Source organism: Lampetra fluviatilis, chromosome 30, assembly GCF_964198595.1.
Source record: "Lampetra fluviatilis chromosome 30, kcLamFluv1.1, whole genome shotgun sequence".
Taxonomy (NCBI): domain Eukaryota; kingdom Metazoa; phylum Chordata; class Hyperoartia; order Petromyzontiformes; family Petromyzontidae; genus Lampetra; species Lampetra fluviatilis.
The window spans coordinates 10,475,525-10,498,938 of record NC_136304.1 but is presented as its reverse complement, the minus strand read 5'-3'; the positions used below and the strand labels follow the sequence as shown (position 1 = coordinate 10,498,938).

The 23,414-nt window shown below is 47.6% G+C and overlaps 1 protein-coding gene across 3 annotated transcripts in view; it reads left to right on the top strand.

The window, feature by feature from the left end:
* LOC144943266 (homeobox protein Meis1-like) overlaps positions 1-16,529 on the top strand; it is a 251,869-nt gene extending 235,340 nt beyond the window's left edge. For 2 of the 3 annotated variants that reach the window (XM_078870606.1, XM_078870605.1), the window contains exons 11-13: positions 1,957-2,043; positions 3,049-3,123; positions 8,750-16,529. In XM_078870606.1, coding sequence (XP_078726732.1) covers positions 1,957-2,043; positions 3,049-3,107 — 146 coding nt within the window. In that variant the 3' untranslated portion in view covers positions 3,108-3,123; positions 8,750-16,529. The remainder of the gene's footprint in view (positions 1-1,956; positions 2,044-3,048; positions 3,124-8,749) is intronic. The other variant, XR_013639471.1, reaches the window with a different exon arrangement.
* The last annotated feature ends 6,885 nt before the right edge of the window (positions 16,530-23,414 follow it).

The window sequence follows — 23,414 nt, the reverse complement described above, 5'->3', positions numbered from 1 at the left end:
GAAACTTGCGTTTAGAGTATTTTGGCTGCTATAAATGTCCTCATGATAAGCCACTTCTTTGAGCTATCGTTTGTGGCCAGGTTGTTTCTGAGCAATAATTATATAGCTCAGTGGACCTATCCAGGTAAAATAAAAAAAATGTTTAAAAAAATAGTTCAATCGCGTTGCTTGGTGAGATGCATTTGAGCGGAGAATAATGGCGACTGTGGATCACTGTCATCTCTGTAGGATGTATTATCGTCAACGTTATCATTAATTTTCTATGGGGCGGCAGTGTGGCGCAGTAGTAACGCTTTGGCCCCACAGCAGGAAGGACCTGGGTACAATTCCCCGCCCGGGCCTCTTCCTGGGTGGTATTTTAAGCCCCGCCTGGTTATGGTGGCAGCGAGACGGGACAGGCCGCCTGCACCTTGCAGGGGTTTCCTCCGGGTTCCCCGCATTCTCTCCTGCAGCTAAACAAACACCCATCCCAAATTATTATTAATATTTTATTATTTTTTTATTTTACCAGGTAAGCCCACTGAGCTATATAGCTCTTTTTCAGAAGCGACCTGGTGACAAATGATAGCTCAACGAAGTGGCTTATCATCATGTGCAAATTTATAGCGGCCAAACGCTTGTTGATTGTAAATGTGGAGGGAAAATGTGGAGGACCCGGAGAAAAATCCATGCACCCACGGGGAGAGAGACATGCAAAGTCTGAATATACAGGAGTCAGGGTCAGCATCGAACCCACGACCTCCTGTATGCGAGGCGAGGGAGTTGATATCTCGCCACGGGGATGCCCAAATGTCACAAAGCTGCAAGAAACTAGCTGCAAATTACACGCTTGGGATTACGGACAGCAGCGACGTCCGTCCTCTGCTATGAAAACTTGGCAGGACCCTCTTGAAAATGAGCTTGAGACTCAGTGCAGCTTTCCTGGGTAAACAAGTGGAATAATAACAACAATGATAATTATAAAATAATAATAAAGCAGCTTTACATTGAACGAGCTAATCTGTCCTTACACATGATGAGGGCTATCCTTATGCACAATGGCAGTCGTTATGAAGATGGCCTAAAAAACGCACGCAATTATACAAGAATATTAACAAAGGGGAATTATACTCCGAGACAAATGTCAGCCATTGGGACCACTGGTCAAAACATACATTATAATGTCAAATCACATCAAATCAGGCTTCAGCTTAAAGTCACTTATCGACCGTGTAACACATTGTGGTCTTCGTATATACGTTTGCTTTGACTTTGAAAACTCCCAAACGGTCGCGCGCGTGTTCTCGGTTGTAACGTCATAAGATTGCCCCCCACTCATGGCGCCGGATTTAAATAAGTCCTCTTGAGATAAAATTGCGCGACGTTGCAAGCCGCAGGTTGATGACACTGTCGTGCGGTTTCACTCCACTGTTGATTCCGCCAATGGCTCTCAACTCATCATGCCAACAGCTTGCGACGCTTTTGCCATAATGCTCGATCAAGATTAACTTCCCGCGGTCAAGTGGAATCACCCAGCGATTAAGCGGTGGAAGGGTCAGATGTGTGAACGTCTTAAGACAATGACAGTCACGCAGCTGTGCATAAATAGGCTACGGGACGAAAACAAAGTGCCAGCCGCTCTAAACACGTTTGCGTGTGCTTTTGAAGCTAGCGAGCGCACGCCAGGTTAAGAACACTTTGCCATTACGGTATCACATGTGGGAATGTCAGATTTTTTACAGAAAATCTGTTGCACCAAGCACTGTTACTGCATTGGGTACGGGCGGTTCTTTGTCCAGGTGGGATATGCAACGGTCGGATATGCGACGGTCGGATATGCGACGGTCGGATATGCGACGGTCGGATATGCGACGGTCGGATATGCGACGGTGGAGCTGTGTTATGTTCACCGCGCCACCGACGCTAACCCCCCCCCACCCCCTCTCCCCCCTGCCCTTCATCTGCCTGTCGCTCCAGTGGGACAAGGTGCATACAGCCCCGAGGGAGCGGCGATGGGAGGGTTCATCATGGACGGAGCGCAGCACATGGGCGTGCGTCCACCTGGTCAGCCCTCCACACCAAACACAGCGGATGCCGGTGCCCAGACATTGCTGTTCACTTGGCCCGGGTGGTCTCTCAAAGCTAGGACGTGCTCTTAGGGGTAGCTAGCAATGAGTGGCGGGATGAAATGCGCAGGCGAGAGGGCCTCCTCCCAGGTGCCCTCCACATCCCATCGGCCACACGGCCTCCTGGGCGGGCGTCATTTCAGAAGCGTCAGTTCAACACGAGCGAACGCTGGATCGGTCCTGTAATTCAGTGTCTCATCAGCAGTCAGGCATGCTTGAACCTCAAATGACGCACTCCCGTGAGGCTGTGTGGCCGATGAGATATGGAACAAACACTTTTTTTAAAAATGACGCTACACATGTGAAATAGGTTGATTGTCGGCTTCTTTATTGCCTTACATATATTCTACACAACGACACTCATCATTGTTTCGTGTTGTGCATTATATAGTTTCGCGTTGAACTGGGACCCATATCTAACAGCGAAGGCCTTTGCTTATTAAACATCTGGAAGTCCACCAGCATTGCTTAAAGCAAGCCTGACTCTGCTGATGAGACTGATATGCAGGCGGTTGTGGGTTCGACCCTGACCCTGATGCCTGTATATTTGTAGTTTGCGTGTTCTCTCCGTGGTCACGTGTATTTTTATCCGGGTTCTCCGATTTTTCGCTCCACGTTATTAATCAACATCACGCGTTTATAGTATTTCGGCTGCTATGCATTTCCACACTATAAGCCACTTCGTCGAGCAGTCATTTGTGGCCATGTCGCTTCTCAAAAAGAGCTGCATAGCTCTGTGGGCCTTGCATAGTAAACTAAAAATCGTGAAAATCATAGTAGTAGACATGGAAAGTCAAACTCATCCGGATTTCCCTGCTGGTTTGCGACGAGCGTCCTGTGTGTGCTCCTCCCCCGTGTTGAGCTCACACAGTGTGCCCTGTGCCAACAGGCCGGCCTCGTGTTGCGCCGCACGTGGTGACCATTGCTTCTTGTGTGCACGCAGGTCCCATGCAAGGGATGGGTATGAACATGGGCATGGAGGCCCAGTGGCACTACATGTGACCGATTGCGATTCCACGTGAGTTCTTAGCATCTGCACCCACATTTTCCTTCCCCAATTGATTTAACAAACAAAACACACACACACAGACTTTCTCTCTCGGTGTGGGACATTCCTCTTGCACACTCACACAACACTCAGCATGCTACATTCAACAGACAACACGCAACATACAACATACAACACTCAACATACAACACCCAACATACAACACTCAATGTACATGCCACGTGTTGCTTTTTTTCATTACCATTGCCCTAAGGTTGGCTGAATTGGCATTACACACAATCGCAATCACAGCAGGAACAGGTGCTGAGTCACCTATGCGCCACACAGGGACAGTTGCCACTTGGGGTGCCCCCTTTCAAATGGGTTGAGATTGAAGGGGGTGGCTCTGTCGAAAGCGAATTAACATCATTATTATTTTTTATTTTACTTATTTTCCAATTTACCTGCAATTGCAAGGATGTTTTACACTGACAACATTTGCACTGTTAGTTCATTTTGAAATTAGTTAACGTGAAGTACATTTGACGATTTATCCGAGCGATACTTGTACGTATGGGGAGGGAAATCTGTAGCGCACCGAGCTTGTACACACACCCCTGAGTGAGAAACCGAGCCTTGAGAGTAGAGCCGGGATGCAGCTGATTTGGTGTGTGCAGCATGAGCACGTGAGTTCGAATCCGAGTCGGCGTGAACTCGCGCACACAGATTTAGCACGGTGTGCCGACTCACCACACTACCGCTCCACCCACGTGCAATTTTTACACGCGTGTCGAAAATGAAATGAACGAACATCACGCATTCGGATGAGGCGTCAAAACGAACCGATGATATAATCCTCGACATAACAGGCATTCAAACAAGATGACGCCTTCTAGCGCGTGATGCACGATAGCCTTCAATTGGTTCAACCTAACAGTCGCAAGTGGCTATGAAAAGTGCGAAGTCAGCTGTGGTCGTGGTGCGGAATCGCAACGGGCCGTGAAACGTCGTTCAACCCTGGCTCGGCGATGGCGCCACGTGCCCACCACTTGCCCACGTGACTGGGGGAGACCCTTGGAACTTGGTTTTTGTTCCCCCCACCTGCTCATTAAGCACTGCTAATCCACGCATTGCCGAACGCCGCCACAAAGTCGCCGTGTAATGACGACTTGACGCGCTTCTCTTGAGATGGCACTTCATTGAGGAAGCGTTTTTTCACTTGACATCAGGCGGAGACCCCCGCTGCAACAGCCCTGAGTCTCCCGCGCATCTCCCCCACACATCAACACGAGGCCACGCTCCCCCTTCTCGATCATTCCCGGAGCCACCGGTCCCTTCACGCTCACAACTGATACCCCTGTCGTTACCTCCCATGGCCACTCGTCCACTCACAGCGTATGTAGGCTCTTCTGTCGTGACACACGCATGAAATGGTCGCAAGTAACTGGAGGAAAATGCGGTGGTGGGGGGTGGGTGGTGTCGTTATTTATTTATTTATTTTGATTGCTTTCTGGATATTATTTTTTTAATGGGCATAAAATTACACCAATTATTTAAATTAAACACCCCGCTATTTTAACAGCGGGATTAAATGAATTGGAACCCGTGAGCTTTCATTAATGCCTTCACCTGCAGGCGGCCCCGCACGCCGGCCCCGCATTTAATGAGGGAGGAAAAAGATACGAACGCAAAAAAAGGGGCCGCTGTGCTTAAAACCGCGTTGATTAAAAAGTGTCCGATACGCAGCTGTTTATCCGGCTCCGTCCGAGATGGTGGGTGCGAGCCCCCGCTCTCGCCCGCTGCAACTCGCTCGCACGAGACCTCCCAGAATGTGGCCTGAAAGAGGCTGTCGGGGGGAGATGCCATCGCTCAATTTAACACGCGGTAGGCTCTCAAAAGACTCTATTGTGGACGGCATCGCTCTTTACCAAAGAGAATCGGAGGCCATAAAAAAAAAATGGGCTCTCATTGTTGGTGGGCAGCATCGATTGAGAGGTGCTTTTTTGCTTCGAAATGTAACATTCCCAGGTCGGACCTCACTCACATCTGTTCAGCCTTGCTTTGCGACATCGCTATAAAAATTCTCTATTCACTGTGCTGTGGAACTCTCTGCCAAAAGCTGTCTCAGTGAGTCTGCTTAAGTTGTCATCTTGAGGTCCCACCTAAAGACATGTTTTGTTCAGATGGTGTTTTCTACTTGAACTCACAGCCACTTCTTACCCCCCCCCCCCCCCCATTGTTATAACACGCCTTTAAATTTCCAGAAAGACGCTACATGATCTGTAATTTATTATTATTAATGAGTGAGATGTAACTATGGTTAGAACGTTCGACTCACAATCCCAACGTTGGAAGTATTGGTCAAAGGTTCCCTCCGCCGGAATCAGTACAATGAATGTCACTTCATTGTCAATAGTTCTTTTACCGATCAATGTATTGGCACCTGCCATAAGAATCTGCAATTTCCACCGCTGGTTCGTGGCCATAAACAGAGGTACCTATTTTGTGTAAATGGGGAAATGCTGAGAGATGTATATATGAATGTTAAAAGGGGTGGCATAATTCGCCCTTGACAGCCAGAGCCCCACCAGTAACCCTGCGTGTACCCCCCCCCCCCGTCCCCAGGTGCCCGACGGCTAATTATGCTTCTCATTTGCATTGTACGCTATGCTGAGCCACATTATAACGGCATTACGTACACTTTTAGGACAGCGTTCCCAGAGACTATAATAAATAAATAAGTCCGGCGCGCGAGGGAGGATGTGACTGCCCGTGATTATGAGTAAATCACTTTATAATTACGTTTCATCTCTGCGGGGGCCAAAATCATTTGCTAAATATGAGGAAACATTGTCGATCTCCCGTAATAAATGGAAATGTGTGTGGGTGGGTTTTCCTTTCTTCCCCCCTTCAGTATTTATTGTCGCCAGCGTGTGCGTGTGTGTGTGTGGGCGCGTGGGCTAGCAAAAGTTACAACATTGATTCTCATCACAGCGCATGTTGTTCTGGGGACGTGGCCACGTTGTGATAGTTTTATTTATTTCATTTCCCCTCCCGCCTCCGCGCTTCAATTCAATTTGTCCAAAACCAGAGACCTTGCTAACCTGTAGTGGGGATCATTGCTACCACCGTGGCATTAACGATTTCTTTTAAAGAGTACAACAGGGAATGTATTGACTCGAGAGGGCCTGGGTTCATTGGCCGACCAATAGCCAAATTTTGCGGAAACGCTCCAGAATTTTTTTTTATCACAGTTGCTGAGCACAGGCCCACGGCCTATGCAACAAACCAAATATAAAAACTCTCATGAAAGTATATCACGTACGAATTAACACATTTCTTGAATTCGTATGTGGTGAACTATTGTATAAGAAAGACTGCGCACTTTCGGTAAAGCTGACCTTGATTATAAAATATCAAATCCCAGTGTGCCTCAAGAATGCGTTTTGCAATCAGTGCGTACGAACCGATGTGACACACGATTCAGAAGCGCGGCCGTTGATTGAAACACGTAACATACGGAAACGAAAACTGATGAGTGCGCAAAAAAAAACGCGGAGGAAAAAGCGCGTGCTTGGAATCACCGTGAGACGTTCAAAAGGGGAACGAGCAAACGGGTTAGAGAACACGCGTGCGCACGATAACGACATGAATCGAACTGATAATTGCTAATTGTTTTTTTAGCATTTTATCTGGCAACAAAACTGACACCTTTTTTTACAAGGAGTCATGTTTGCATTGACCACAATACCTGCAGTCGGAATGCAAACAAAAAACACAACTCTGATAATATATGCACTGTCTTTGAAATTGATTGGTCCACACCCGAGACAGCTTTCCTTTGAGCCTAGTCTCACATGGTGTTGGACCAGATGACGCCAAAAGGCGCACAACTCAAAGACAATGCACCATCAGAGTATGAGAGCTCGGGGTAAGCATTTATATTTTGCTACTGGCAAAGGAGGCTCCAATGGTGATGAATCGAACTGTTAAGGAAAGTGAGTGGACTTGGGCAGGACGCATCGCTCGAAGAGAATGGCGGCCAGGGGTCCAAGACTAATACTGGAATGGTTGCCAAGGGATGGAATGGCTCCAAGAGGGTGTCCGCAAAGGAAATGGAGTGATAAAATCATTTCGGGAGCAGGTGCTGGGTGGATTACTACATCGCAGGATCGTGAGATGCAGCAGTGGCTCGGGAAGGCCTTCATCTAGCAGTGGATAGACCACGGTTGCTGCTGCTGCTGACGATGATGATAAGAACCGACTGAGATCAGCATTTTTATTGCAACGGACACTCAGGGAGCAAATACTATACGGGCAAAATCCAAACAGTTTAACACGTAGGCTTTCGCGACCAATATCACCCATAATAAGAGGTTTTTTTTGGGTTAGAGCACGTACAAATCCAAACACGTGGTCACGCAGCGAGAGCAGGAACAACATGCAAAGTGCAAATAAGCGAAATCATAAAGGGTAGTAAATCGAATTTATTTCAGCCGTAAAAGATGATATGGTGGAGCTCCGTAATGCAGGCGCGAGACACGGGAAGCTTTAACACATCCCATAACAACAACAACAATAGTAATGGCTTGTGGGTGCCAGCGCGATGAAAAACGCTTCACATTTCAGTGCTCAGCATGTTCAATGTGTTTCTGTTTAACTGCGCTGCACTAAGGGCAATCTAATGGTGCGCATATTTTTTTTTACTTACTCGGCAGACGCCCTGTAAAGGTATTTCCGAGCCTTTGAACGCACGCACGGCGCTTAGTGCAATGAGGCATATCGCTCGTGGAGCGCCTTCGGCAGGCCACCGGCAGCTGTTGTCACCCCAAACAATCGTGTTCATTTTATGGCGCTGATTTCACAGCTATCGCTTAGAATACACCTTGCTTAAAAGTCGAGGTTTAAAAAGAAACGCACACACACATACTCGTTACGGAGTAGGCCAGGCATCTCCATGCAGGAACGTGATTTTTAAAAAAAGACACTTAACCAACAGACCACTCGCTTGTTATTTATCAAACACTTTTTTATTGAACGTTGATATTGAACGGCGGTGCCATGAACCCGGCGATCTCAGTTCGATTCCCGATATTCGAACCTGTGCTGTCAACCAGCGTGGTGAAGTATGCTCAAAAGACGCCATGACGGGTCACGGCGTGTGAAGACCTGTCAATCACCCGAATGACAAAGGGTACAGTCTTAATAAAGAGAGCGCTGAGAACCGACCAGCGTGTTGAAGAGTCCATGCGTTGGGGCCAGACTTTAAATCAGATATGGAAGGACTTTACCAAAGTATCACTGGAAGATTGTTCCATAATCTCAGAACAAACTCGGTAAGCCCCCCCCCTCCCCCGTCAAGCAGATGAGCCAGGGGACTTGGCTGAAGTACATTTTGCGAGTCTGTCCCTTCGAAAAAATATAGTTCTTCAACACGTGAAAGCATATTAGGAAGCTACTAGAGCTATAAAGTGTAAACTCATCTCGATTGAAAACTCATGTCATGAGAACTGCGTTTTGTGTTTAGTTTGGTGTCCTTCCCCCGCACCTCCGATTAGTATGGTTGGCTACGTACGGTGCGAAAGAAGTTCAACATACGTATGCATGTATGTCTTATCAATAAATCTGTTGAACGTGTGTCTTTGTGCACATGCAGGTCATTCAGCCTCCACTGCCTTTCGATGTGGGCCAGCGTACATCGACGCTGCTCAACGCCCCCACCCCCTTTCTCTCCACCTCCCTCCATCCATCCCCTCCGTCCTGCTCCGTCCTCCCGACCGCCGACGCAGCTCCTGCGTCGTCACACGTCGTACATTCCTAAACACGCACGAACCCTCGAGCAAGACGGCCCAGGCGACTCCGAGGCCCGGCGACGGCCTGACGGCAAGGGCCCGAGATCCCCTCGCCGTCGTCGTCGTCGTCGTCGCCGCCGTCGTCGTTTTCCAAGCGTTCCGTCCGTCGGAATTTGCCGGCCACGCTTTGCGATCGCGGGGAACAAAAAAAGCCATCGTCCTCTTAAATGCAACACTCGAGAAGTACCGTGCGGCACATTCTCTATTCCTTTTCGCGCGGTGCAAGATGCTGACTTAAATTTTGAGATGGAAAAAAAGTAGATGTGTGGATGTGCGATGACATAGAGAGCGTGCCCCACCGGTAAATCGTTTGCCCATTCGACAGTGTCAAGTAAAAGTAAACAGGCAAAAGTTACTGCCCATCTTTTTCTTTCTCCCAGCACCCCAGTGACTTTGGGTTGAAAAAGCGGCGCTTGAACGGATGCCATTGAAGGGGGTGGGGGTGGTGTGGGTCCTGGCGAAGATGACGGAAGGAGAAGTTCCCCTTGCTTGAGGAGACGTGGGCAAGCCAGCGGCATGGAGGCGCTCTGCCTGATGGCTCCTTGTGCCCCTGCACCGCCGGACTGGACTCACGACGGAGGGGGTGGAGCACCTCGGACCCACACTGGGGGGGAGTCGGGGGGGGGTGGGGAATGATTCCCGTGACCCCCACTGCGCCGTGACCCCCACGAGCCCTTGACCCCCCCCCCCGCCCCCTTCCCACCAACACGAGATGACGTCGCCAAAAAGAAAGCGTGGACTCCCTCACTTTTTCTCGGAGATTATTTAAGTGAACGACTTTAAGGAGGAGGTGATTGCATTACGTAAATAAACAAAGGCTGGATAAACGTCCGTGCTATAAATGCTGTTGTGCCGTAGTGTGATGACGGAGAAGGAACTAATTTATATATACCCCCCCGCCCGCTTCGGTGCGCCGTATCCCCCCCCACCCACCACCGTGAGCGCAGCGAGACGTGTGTCGATCGCTTTGTCTTTGGTTCCACACTGTGTGTGTCGTGCGTCCCGCGTCTCGAGTGTGAGCCAAGACCCCCACCCCCCTCCTCCCACTCCTTCTCTCGCGTGTACTGATCATTCTCAATCGCCTGTGATGTGCGTCTGCGCGTTTTTATCTTCTTGTTTCCCTTTTCTCCGTCGCCCGCTGTAATGAGCGTTGGGATTGTCGCACTGCGCCGGCGACGCGGCGCCTGGGAGGGCCCCGTATCGTCGACCACGGTGGGATGGGGGGTGGACACAAGTTTTGCGGCGGTGTTGAGATGATGTTTTCCTTCACGCGCCCCAACTTTGTATTCGGAACTCACTGTTGACATTTCGGTTCACGACGTCTCTCATCATTTTATTATAACTGCTTTGGAACGGGGAAGCAACAAAAAAGTTCTTTAAAAAAAACACATTCTTCGCGGGAGGCATAATCCTTTGCCACTGTTGTAGCGTTTGTAATTGTAATGTACATATAGACTAGGGGACATTAAGCAAATGTGGCCAACCTAACGTTGGTGCACCCGTAACAATATCTCATATATGTTGAAATTTCTGGCTTGAACGTTTGGGCCACACCGTTTTTTTGGACTTGGTGACCCACGTAGAAAAACAAACACGAAGTTCAATCATTTCAAAATCATTGACAACATGCGGATAATTACCATCATGTATTCATTTCAGCCGCGTTATAAACACAGACACACCAGAATTGATCACAGTGATCTTCAGAATCCCAAATACTGCTCGACACGACTCTTTGCCGTATATCGAGTAATGAGCTAGGTCACGTGATCTTAACATCCATGAGACCACCTCCCGTGGCAGCGTGGGTGGCACCATCACCAGAGAAGAGTCCCCGATCGATTGCAGGGTCCTAAACGCATTTCTCTTGCTCTGATACCAAGCGGTGCTCCAATTCACGCAGTTTCAAGGAGAGCTTTGCAATATATGCATGCATGTTGAACTTCTTTCGCACCGTACGTAGCCCAAGGTGCTAATCTACCATCGTCCGATTAAGGCTCTCGCGAGATAGGCTAGGCCAAATTAAACGACCATCCAACATTTTACAGGGTGGCTTTTTTTTGTGAATTGTAGCAGGCTATTGCGATGAACCCACGACTCGCCTGCATAAACCACCAAGGTTGCTGCGTTGTTAATATGACACCGGACCTTTGTAAATTGTATTCACTGAATGTTCCAGTGCAAGTTAAAGTGTCTCCCTGTGCTCAAGTGAGCAATGATCGTGTGCCACACGTCTCTATTCCTCTGGTTGGGGGGGAGGGGGTCACTCTTCAGAGGACGACCGCTGCTGACCATCCAAAAGTGGCACTCATTGCACGGACGCCATCGGCAGGATCGCCGATGTTTTAACATTTTGTGGTTTTACTCTCCAACACACCGGTGGGCTGAAGTAGTAACAATTTAGTAGGTTTTGTTTACGTGACAAACCGTACTGATTGGCTGTGTCAGGTGGTAGCGGGTTGACGACACATTTATTCTTACGCAATCTCACCCAAAAAACCTTTCTTGTGAATAATAGTGTTCGCGAAAGCCTCCTACGTGTCAAACAGGATAGGCAGATCTTGAATTGAAGCTTTCGTGACTGCAGGCATCCATACTCTTTAGTTCTTTCGGTAAAGTCACGTCGGTATAAAATAAATCACGACGTGACTTTACCAAAAGAACCAAAGAGTTAGGATAGCCATAGTTGGACCCTTATCTAGAATTTGAAGTTGTTACCCTTTTCATCGTAAGTTCAGTCACTTTGATAATGGCATCAGCCATCTGTGAGCATTGACGACAGAAGTGGCAGGACTGTGAATTGAGGTCCGGTGGTTTTAGCCATTGTCAGCGCCTCTCCAGGTGAGTTCAAGCCGCGCGAAGATACTAGAGACGAAACCTCAATGCCCGTCGTATGGCACCACAAGTAATCGTTTTTGCAAGAGGCACCGATGTGCCAATCGTTGCTTTGAAACAAAATACCATTTTGTCGTGGGAAAATATTGAATACTTTTTAAAGTTCTGATTTGGAATTTGAAACGAGGCGCTGTGGCCTGTTCTTGAGAGCGATGTCACCAGGGGTCCGGATGCGTCACCGTGCAGCAGCAGCTGGTGCCTGGTGCAGTTTGGGGTCGTTTTCACGCGCCGTGTCCTGGGCGGGTGCAGGCATAAAGCCATTGGCTCTGCGAAACTCGGCAAGAGCTGGCCGCACGGTTATCTGGGTATCATTTCCCTACACAGTATCCCAATACGCGCACATTCATACATTTGCTACGTACACACATACACAAAGACAAAGATCCCCCGTATAGCCTGTAACAGACTGTTGGGGCAAGTGCTGTTTGAGAGCACCTGTGATGGCCGACAGCACATGACGGGGTGGGTGGCCAGTATCTATGCCTGTACACACATACATACACACATACATACACACATACATACACACATACATATACACAAGGGGCGCTACGACCTATTTCAACGGGGGGGGGGGCTATGCAAGATACGATTGTGCCCCCCCCCTTCTTTCTCCCGACTCACTTTCACTGAAATAGCTACCGATGTTTTTAACCCCGTATACATTTACATTTGACGGTATTCCTATTAATAAACAAAAAATATGTGGTGGTACAATGCTCACAATTAACTTATCGTGCGTCTTCATTGCATGCCGGCACCATCGGTCTAGGATTTCCTCAAAAGGGGGTGGTGGATTACGCAACTTCACGCTTGTCTCTTGCTACAAACGCCAGACGCGTTAATCCGGCTTGATCCACGGTAGCACCGGCTGGTAATTTTTAACGAATATACATTTTTTGTTAACACTCATTTTGTCTTAACATTGTTTTCGTACTTTGTTCATCTGTTGATTCTGGGGCCCCTCGTTGCCAACTGGGCCCCTATGTGTCGCATATCGCTGCCACATCCCCCTATCGTGGTTGCGTCCCTGCACATGCACACATCACGTTCACGTGATCCAAGTGAATGAGTCCAGTGAGATGACACATCTTGCTTTTATGTTCAGCGTTGGGGGTTGGGAAATCTAAATAGGCGTACGTCGCATTCAAATTAATTTCACATGATGTCAGCGTGTCGAGTGATGTGGTGTCCTGTATTTTTACATCCGTTGCCCGCGGAACAACATGCACTGTGTGCATGCAAAACAACGCAGGGAAGTAAATGAAAGAACGAGATGTTGCAGCCCAAGCTGGGCTCATCGTCGTCGACGTGCGCTGTCCCCACCGTTCTGTTCACATGATCCCAGGAACTTGACGTTTACTCTACCGCCCAGTGAACAGTACCTCAAACTCGTCGTTAATTGTAAAATAATAATACTTTTTTTCAGTTATACCGAGCTTAAATTTCCCAGCAGCTTGCATCACGTGACATCTCAAACATTCGAAGGGCACCACCCCCCCAGTGGCTGCCAGCTGTCCCTCTGTGTGGCACACGGCGACTGAGCGCCGGCCTGCAAAAGGGAGCACGTACCTGCCAGTAGTGGGCTAAGATTGTAATGTGTAAATCTCAATTTGGTTTGAATTTGAAAAGTTTGGACCATAACGCCAGCACACAATGGCCTTTTCGTTTTGAGTCAGAGGATAGCCAACCACGATCTCCCGATTAACTATCGTGAATGTCAACTGGTAAGGTTCACGTCCACTATGTTTGATACGCACGCCGCGGTATTAACCAGGGCGGGCTGCCGGATTCGAACCGAGAACCTCTTGCTCCACAGCGGCGAATGCGCCACCGCCGAGCCGCTGTGCGAGCGAGGTGATTGTCGGTGTCTATAAACGATGTGCTCAATCGGCGTGCAACTCTGCGTGACATTTTTCACAGCAGTGGCATCAAAACAGCTGTCGCCAGAACCAGTAAAGTGAGGTGCGATGCATGCCGTGGTTTTTACCTCAAGCGGTAGTGCCCCCCGTGAAGATAGTTGCAATATTTACTCAACGCGCACTGGCAGTATATATATACATAATTGTGTGTTTCATCCTGAACTGCGATTCTCCCCGATGCTGTAATTGAAGGATTTGTGATTGCTGATGTCGCGTGTGCAGCACCAGCTGGCTCTGTCGATGCCGAGGTGCCGTGGTTGGCGTGGCCGCTGAGACACTGAGCACGAGCTCAGTGTTGGCACTCTTTGTCGAGCACGGTGGGCTACGTACGGTGCGAGAGAACCTCGACGCAGTATGTGCGCGCATTATTTGAGGCTCGTTTGACTTTGGCAATGGCGTGGTTATTTATCAGAGCTGTAACAATTCGTACATTCGCATCTGTGCTCCCGTTCACATGATTCAGTGGCACGTCGATTTAACGTTTATAAACGTTGGCAGTGTTGGGTTTTTTCCGTATAATTAAATGTTTGTTGCTAGCAGGCTGTAAATTTATTCCATGTAATGGAAATATCTCATAATTATTCTTATAGGAGGTGTTTGCAACAATATATTTTTTGCCAATGTATAATACATAGCTGGCGAGTAGGGGCTAACGGCTTGCCTGGCTATCTTGATCACCCCCAGTGATAATGTCCACACACTGCACCAGGTGGTCATTTGAGGCTGTCTCTTTTGCGGAGGGCCCACAGCTTGTCGAGATACCACTCTGTCACTGATATTATCCACGGACGGGAGTCAAACTCAGGTGTCCAGGGATCATCAGCAAAGTGTGCTGCTACACGTTACGTCACCGTCAACCCCAAACAAAATGGCGGACACACGCAGACGCACAACACAGCTAAAAAACTTCACGTCGAATGATTTACTTGTGCCTCGGGAATGAGAGGGCAAAAAAGGCACGAAGCGATCTTGCGTTCACAGTTGGAGATGTGTGTAAATTCTGATCAAAAGCTGGTGAACTCAGCTAAAAGTAAACGATAAACAATTTTTACTTCACCAAGAAAGGCACGATGAGCTATATAGCTCTTTTTCAGAAGCGACCTGGCCACAAATGATAGCTCAACGAAGTGGCTTGTCACGTGGAAATGTATATCAGTCAAATACTCTAAACGCATGTTGCTACTAAATGTGGTGGGAAAAACTCGAGGACCCGGAGAAAAATCCACGCGACCACGGAAACAGAGACACGCAACTCCAAATATAAAGCAGGCGTCGGGGTCGAACCCAAACTCAAGTGGTGTTTGTAACTCATCAACACATTGGTTTGTGTGTGTTGCTGAGGATATGGATAAGTGACGAGTGGATGTTAAGGCTCATTAACTGAGCAAAGCATTTCCTGCCAAACATACAATTAACTCTAAATCTATCCCACCTTTGAATCATAAATCAGGTTTCTTGCACAAAGATATTTTGAGGTGGTGCTTATTTCCTGCTTACAGCCCAGAGCCAGTGGTGGAAATTCCTCATTCCTATGGCTGGAGCGAGCCTATCGATAGGGCAACCACTGCTGAGTTCACAAAGTGGTACTCATTGTATTTACCATGGGAAGCTGATAGGCTGAGTCAAGACTGGGTTTGAAGAAAACAAAAAAACTAAGGCGTACTCACTTTACCAGTGCACTCTCCCTCTTCTCGGCATGCTCTCTCCACTCTCTAGGACAGTAAATCCCATCCAGGCTGATAACACAAATATTGTCTACAATGCGGGTGGTGGTGGGGGGGTTGTTATTGTGTTTGGGGGTTAAAAAAACAACCCTTAACAAAAAAACATGTTTTTAAAAGTTTAACAAGAGGGAATTCTGTTTCTGGGGAGATTTAGTGCTATGCCATGCATGCATATATTCATATGTGTGCACACATACAAACATGTAAAACGGTTTAGAATACGGTGTAGCATGACCTCTTTAGCTCATGGGCCACCCAGCGGTTGGTTTTGACTTTACTTTGTCTCGTCAGCGAAGAGCAGCCCGTAAAAAAAATGCCACTAATAAGTGGCAGAATGCCATTTTAATGCAAATGTCTCCTAAGAATCACCCGGAGATATCGAATATGAAAGCCACGTGGAGGCGAAGTGTCTCCCTGCTCAAACGAGCAACGAGGCGTCATTCGCCACCTTCTGTGGCCCTCAGCCAGTGGTGGAAACTCCACATTACCCTGGATGAGACTGGTCTCTCCATGACACGATCACTTTTGTTGGCGTTCCACAAAGTTGTACTCGTTTTTAATGACCGCGGGAATCGCACGCTTGAGTCGGCCCCCCAACCGGGATTTGAACTTGTGACCTTGCAATTGTGATTCAGCACTCGATGCGTTTACGATATTTTTTTTCTTTCAGTGGCTTCATTCAAACTTGTCAATTTCATTTTCTCACAAAGCAAAACATGTACTTTGAATTGTATGTTTGTGTGGGCGCACGGCAACAGATACTCGTACTCGCACTGAACCTTTGCGTCGTACGTAACGGCCGCCAGAGGAGAGTGCTGTTTGTGATTTTGGAGAAGCGATTTGGCGAGCCGGCGGTACGAAAACTTTTGCATCCTGTGGCGGGACCCCGACGTTACGTTGCCAGGAGTAAGGTCCAACCGTTGTACCAATGTTGCATTGATTTTTCTGGTGTACGGGACATTGTGTATGGCATTCATTAGCTTCACTTGTACATAGCAGTGGATGTTGAATACTGTAATATAGAGACGACACGGAACATTGAATTGGCGTGTCATTTTGATTCTTTGCAATTTGTCTTCAATGTTAATGCTATCGTCGCTGCTTTTTTTCCATGTTCTGTACGTCTGGATTTCGTTGTTGGAGTTTGGCCACGTGTGTTAATAATTGTTTGGCTGCACATATAAAGTAAGACCCTCTGCATGGGACCAGCAACAGGAGCCCATACTCATTGTAGGGGTGGATATAAGCTGTCAAGGACCACAGTATTTATTCCCCTCGTGACTGTCTACTGCCAGTAAGATTTTGATCATGAAATGAAAAACGTTATTTGCAACTGGCACCACGAGCTGCCTGGCAGATTGAAACGGGAAAAACAGAAATGCAACGATTTAAATTGCAAGCAATTACATTGTTGAAGGCTTGTACAACAATGGGAGAACTCAGGATTACAACGATGAAATTAACAAGTAGCACGGTTGGCAGACATCTGTGTATCTAAGTTTAACTTATTTCGCACCGTACGTTGTCAACCGTGTTCATCGGAGGTGCGGGGGAAGGACAACAAACTAAACTAAACAGTTCTAAAGAAATTAGTTTTCAATCTAGATTTAAAAGTGCATAGCTCCAGTGGCTTCCTAATATTGGAAGGAAGAGTGTTCCAGACGGCCGTAAAATCGCATCTTTTAGCATGTGAAGCAGGGATCGTCTTTGTGGGATGGCCGGTGCTCGTGTGAGGGTTTCTACTCCTTGACGAGATCAGCAAGGTATCGTGCTTAATTTGTGGCAAGCACTTTGTGTGTAATGAGTGCCACCTTCCACAATGGGAATGCGGAGGATAATGGCTTCTTCCTGCATCTCCGCACAAGCAACATTCAACACTGCTTATACTCGGGCTCTTTAGTCTTTCCCGTTGAAATGCAGTCTCATCATCCCAAGTCTCTCATCACAAGAGTCCACACTTAACAACTTTATTTCACCGTGCAGTGAAAGGAGTTATTTTTTCTTCCTTCTTCAAAATCCACAATATAAAAGAAGACCGCCAATGAGAGCTCTGCCCCTTTGGCCACGTGCATTCCAGCTGCTCATCGGAAGACAGAGAAGACATTTGTAAGGCGCGTCCCACGGGTGAGTACACACTGAGTACAAACACGTATGAAAAACTAGAATAGGTATTAGCTTTCAGGCAAATAAATATGCTCTCATAGTATATGCATTGTCTTTGAAACTGATTGGCCTATACTAGAGACCACCTTATTTATGGCCCAGTCACCAGTGTCAGAGCAGAGAGCGCCTAAAGGTGAGCAGGACAAGAACAATGCCACTACCAGAGCATTTACAGCTCGGGGTGAGCAGCTGTATCGTGGGACCTTTTTTTTGACAGTATCAAAGTATGAAAAACAAGAATAGTTGTTGCAATTTCTGGCAACAGAACGGGCTGCGCGACGGTGTTCGTGTGCGACGACGGGGGCTCACTTCCCATTGTACTCGTTGACATTGACATGCCAATCTCTCTCCCTTTAACGCAGCTGCTGTGCGTGCGTGCGGCGATGGGACTCCTTTCCATCTCTGACCCCGCCTACTTAGGGGCCGTCCATTAAGGACGTCACGCACCTAGGGGGGGGGGGGGGTGGTCAGACATTTGTGACGAGGGGTGGGGTTTGAGAAGTGTGACGTCACATCAAAATGCGCAACTTTAAATAAATCTAGAATTGTTAAAACAACGCTAATTGTTATAACAACACTCCTACAACATCAGAGTGCAGTGCCACATTAAATACGCTCTACAATGACAATAGTTTAAAGCGATTTGAAGCATGTTTTATTTTCAAAATGTAAATATGTTTTTTTTTTAGGGGGGGGGGGGGCAGAGCTTTGTGACGTCATATTTGAGGGGGGTCTGACTTTTTGTGACGCCGTGTGACGAGGGGTGGGGGTCAAGAATCGTCCAAAATCTCATGACGTCATTTATGGGCGGCCCCTTACCCTTGGGTGACACCCACCTCAAACCTATATATAACCTCTTGTTGCAGCAGCAACAGCAGTTCTACTGCTGTATCTTTCCACCTGATGACGATTGCGATCGAAACGTCGTGGTTTATTATACATGTTTCTACCCACGTGACTTCACCGAAAGAACCAAAGAGAACAGAACAGGTGTTAAGATGTTCAAACACCAAATAGATGTTGGTTTGCATGTTCACCACAAGCTCGTGTGGTTAATGCAGACTTGATTCCGTACAAGATGTTTGAACATCTCAACACAATCCTGTTTTATTGGCAGACAGGGTAAAACCCATTCTTGTTTTTCATAATTTGATGCTGGCAAAAAAGGTCCCATGATGTGAGTACAAACACCACTGCAATTATGCCCCCCCCCCATCTCTCTCCAAGTCCCCCACACATGGAGTGTTGCTGCTCTCGGCCGACCGGGCGTTCTCTACGGCTGCGCAGCGAGTGAAGACAGATGCGAATGTTAATCGTTTCAGCTGTGATGAACAAAAATGGTCTGTGTTCGTTTGCCGATGAGACAAAAGATAGCATGGTGGGTGCCACGGTGGCGAGATGTTAAACTACCTCGCCTAGTGTACAACAAGTCGTGGGTTCGATGATAATACTGTGGTCTGCTGTATATTTGGAGTTTGCATGTTCTCCCCGTGGTCGCGTGGATTTTTCTCCGGGTCCTCTGGTTTTTCCCACCACATTTAGTAGCAACGTGCGTTTAGAGTCTTTGGCTGTAATACATTTCTACGTGGTAAGCCACTTCGTTGAGCTATCATTTGTGGCCAGGTCGCTTCTGAAAAGAGCTATATAGCGCAGTGGGCCTTACCTGGTAAAATAAAAAAATTATAGTTTCGTTTTTTGAAAATCGCAATTGTGCATCATGCTGCTTTACAAACTATTATCGTCAGCCATGTTCTATCGACTGCTAGTTGAAGGCCTCCCGCAACGTTCCCGCAGGAACGCCACAATCCGTCTCGCTCCCGCACGTGAGTTGATCCCTTTGCTCCATCTCCGCAGGGGTTGCCTTCTGGGGCACAGGCACCAGACTGCACCATCTGCCATCATGCCCTGCTGGACAACGGGTTGTGCCCAAGCCCACTTACTAGAGTCTCTGATTGGCATTTATTCGCACGTAGATATATGTTGATCAATGTATAATGTGACGTATGACGATTGCCTTTATTTAATAACGCCACATGCCCATGGGATTGTATAGCTCAAATTCAACCAGGAAAATTGTTGTATTTCTATAGACTGGAGAAATCCGATAAGCTACGAATCTCGTATTCGCAGATGTGCAATGCACTCCCACAAATTGCCCTCCCATTGCTCCATTGCCGAGGGTTTGCCTTAAACACAACAACAACAACAAACCCCATCCTTGTGCGGTCGAATGAAACCACTTTGACTGTACACGGCGGCACAAAATCACCACCCTGTCCCCTGCACTCTGCACCCATTGCACAACCCATCACACTGATTCTAGATTTGAAGCTTTCGTGACTGCAAGGATTCATACTCTCAGGCTTTTTCGGTAAAGTCACGTAAGTAAAAAAGTATACAAATAAAATTAATAAAATGTATTATTTTATTTCTATTATTACTTCTATTAATTTTATTTGTTTACCTACGTGACTTTACCGAAAAGCCTAAGAGTACCATCACACTGAACCTTCTCCCCGTCTCGGCCACGGACCCACACCTGGCGCAGGCCACGCGGCGGAAACAAGCCTCAGATCGGCGCGGCGCGTCCGCCTACTTGGGTGTCTGCCGATGCCCCCGGCGTTTTTGTTGTTGTCCGGGCTCGTGGAAGGCGATCGCAAACAGCGCCGAATGCCCCCGGAGGCAACCCCGTAGCACGCAAATGAGCCGTTGCCCTGTCGCCGTCGGGGCGCTGAAGAGCCGCGGGCAAACTCCCAACCTCCCTGCGCACCTCGGCAAGCTGAGACAATATGACAGGTCACACCGGCGCCACGCGAGAATTGATTCCCCCGCTGAGCCAACCGAAGCTTCCACGCCAGCCTTGCGCCGAACAATTTCCCCGCCGCCCCCCCCCCCCCCCCGAAAAACCCAACAAGGGTGTTCAGATTTTATGCCGAGCCCGAGCGTGAGTTGGGAAGCGTAGCGGACATAGCTGCCTCCATCGAATTCGGCAGATAGATGCGATTGGTGTTGACAGTCCGCGTGCCGCCGCTTGGCCTTGCTCTGGAGCTTAATGTGCCGTCAGATGTAATGGGTAGGCATCACCGGCAAAAGCATGTCTTGTGTCAGGGTCTCATTATCCCATAACACTCCGCCGCCTATGTATGTTTTCATCTTGGTGCGCGTTAATGGATTTTAAATTTTAAAATTACCTACAATGGCTCATTTGTAACGGCGGTTAATTCCTCCCAGCAGGAGCTGGACAACCCCCTAAATGAGTGAAATAGAATACATTCATCTCGTCGGATCAATATCCAGAGACGTCGTTGCAAATTAATGCAGCAAGGACCTGGTAATGGAACTCAATCTAACGCTTAGTCCCATTTTTTAAAACAGGATTCACATTAGCTGAGGGTCAATGAATGTCATATGAACAAATACAAAAAAATCAGTGGAGTTCATACGAACTCAATTGATTTCATAATGTTTGGATGACTATAAGATGCAAAATTCGATTTAGTCCGAGTTTTGTTGCTTAATAGATGACAATTGTGTGCAGAGTTATAGAGGTCAGCTCCCCGCAGAATAGTCAATTAAACTGTAGCAAGTTGAGGGTACACACATGTTAAATAACTATCGACACCCATGTTCAATCCACTGCTGGATGAAGGCCTCCTCAAGCCTGCACCACATTTCACAATCTTGCGATGTGACAATTCACCGATAGCACCTGCACAAAAAACATGTAATCGCTGCACATCCATTCCGTTCCTTGGCTACCACTCCGTTCTTATTACCGCGGTAATGATAGATTATCATTTCAGATGTTTGTCAATCTACTGCTGAATCAAGGCCTCCCTATTCTTTGTCGGTCATGGGAGCTCTTTGGCCGTAATTCACCACACTGGGTCATCGCGGGTCGGTTCAGATATCACTTGCCACTGATGTTAACCGTTGGCCAGGAATAGAACTCAGGTCACCCTGTTCAGAGCGCAACGTGCCCACCACTAAATATTACCACGCTGCGGTCAGTCTCTGTCCAGGACAGAGGAAATTGTAAGCGACAGAGATTTTTAAACCGATGCACGCACACTGAGCCCGGCATCCAAACGCGCATGTTGCACTGCTGCCAATTGAATGCCAGGATCAAAAGCACGTGCGAATGGGTGTATAATTGTTACTACACTCGAGTACATGATAATGACACGCTTGGTGTCACAACTTTTAAGTTTACCCGGTGTGAAGATGTGTAAATAGGAATTAATGAAGCTCTTCAGTTCATATTAAAGCGAACTCCGTTTTATTTTACTTCAAAGGGGGATTTTATTGCGAATTTGTAAATGTGACGTGAACAGTCATCCCACGTCGAATTAATTTCGAGATGTTTTCAGATTAAATGAACACGTTCGGTCATCATATTTTCAGAGTCGGTGATGGTTTTTGTCTCTCTCTTCTAAATTCGCATCTCTTTTCTACGCTCCGACAAGACGCAGACTGAGAGGTGAAGAGTGGCGGCTTTCGTCGTCGCACGCTCACCAAATCAACGAGGGAGTGAAACCTCGGCGAGCCGCACTCACAAGAGGGGAAACCGTCAAGTCCGACGAGCTGCTAATACGATGCTCGACGGATTTGCGTCTCCCCCTTTAACGTCGCGTCGCAAATGCGTCGTCACTTTATCATGAACACCGCTACTACCCGATTAGCGTCGACTCAACCCCACACTTACGCCGCTGACAGCATCGTTATCCATCCAGTCTCGTTATCCATCGCCTCTCAGCTTTCGCCACCACAACCACCACCGCCCACCCAGTAAATTGCTTCTTCGGTTGACGTTGTTTTTTATGTTCGCGCCATTCAGGAACGCATCCCCGTCGTAAACAGGGGTATTGCTTGTTTTATAAAATAAAATAAAAATGTACGCAGCAAACAACAACAAGCCCTGTACTCTTTGGTTTTTTCGGTAAAGTCACGTAGGTAAAAAAAGAAAATAAATTAAATTAAATCACGACGTTTCGGAGGCAACACAAGCTTCCGTCTTCAGGTGGAACCATCACAGCAAAATTACTGTATGGACCCTTGCAGTCACGAAACCTCAAATCTACAACAAGCCCTGTGTAGCGACCACTGATGTTATTAGATGACCTGGTCGTGTGGCGGATAGCACCGGTCCTGAGCCTCCCCCTAAGTCGACTCAGCCACGAGGGAGACAAAAGCTGCCTGGAGCGGTGGCGCCCTTCATAGGTGCTCGTTAATGAAACTCACTCAAACGTTGAGTTACCATTTTCACGTCGGTGAGGGTCAATATTCAATGATTGTCGCGTGAACACATTAAATATCACAATACTTGCTTCTGCAGCCTGTTAAGGCTATACGGGAGATCTTTGTATGATATCTATCGGTAATGTGCAGTGTGTGTGGGTTAAAGGCTACAGATCAATAGGGTGAAACTTGTTATTGTATCTAATCCGGGTGGTATACTGTATAGTACTGTACTGTGGTTGGCTGAAGTTATTCCGGAATATTTTATTAGGAATTTATTTTCTTATTTTAAAAAATGTCTTTAATTGTTTTCAGTATTCACTGGGAGATTTATGCCAATTCCGGTAAAATCTCTCGGCCAATCCGGGACGGTTGGCAACCCGAACTGTCGTATCGATTCAAGCTCACCTGACTCCGCTGATGAGACACTGCGTGACGAAGCCGGTTCGGAGTTTGCTCGTCCTGAAACAATGCTACTGAAGTGATGCACTCCCAGAAGACCGTGCGGCCGATGAGCCATGTAAGAA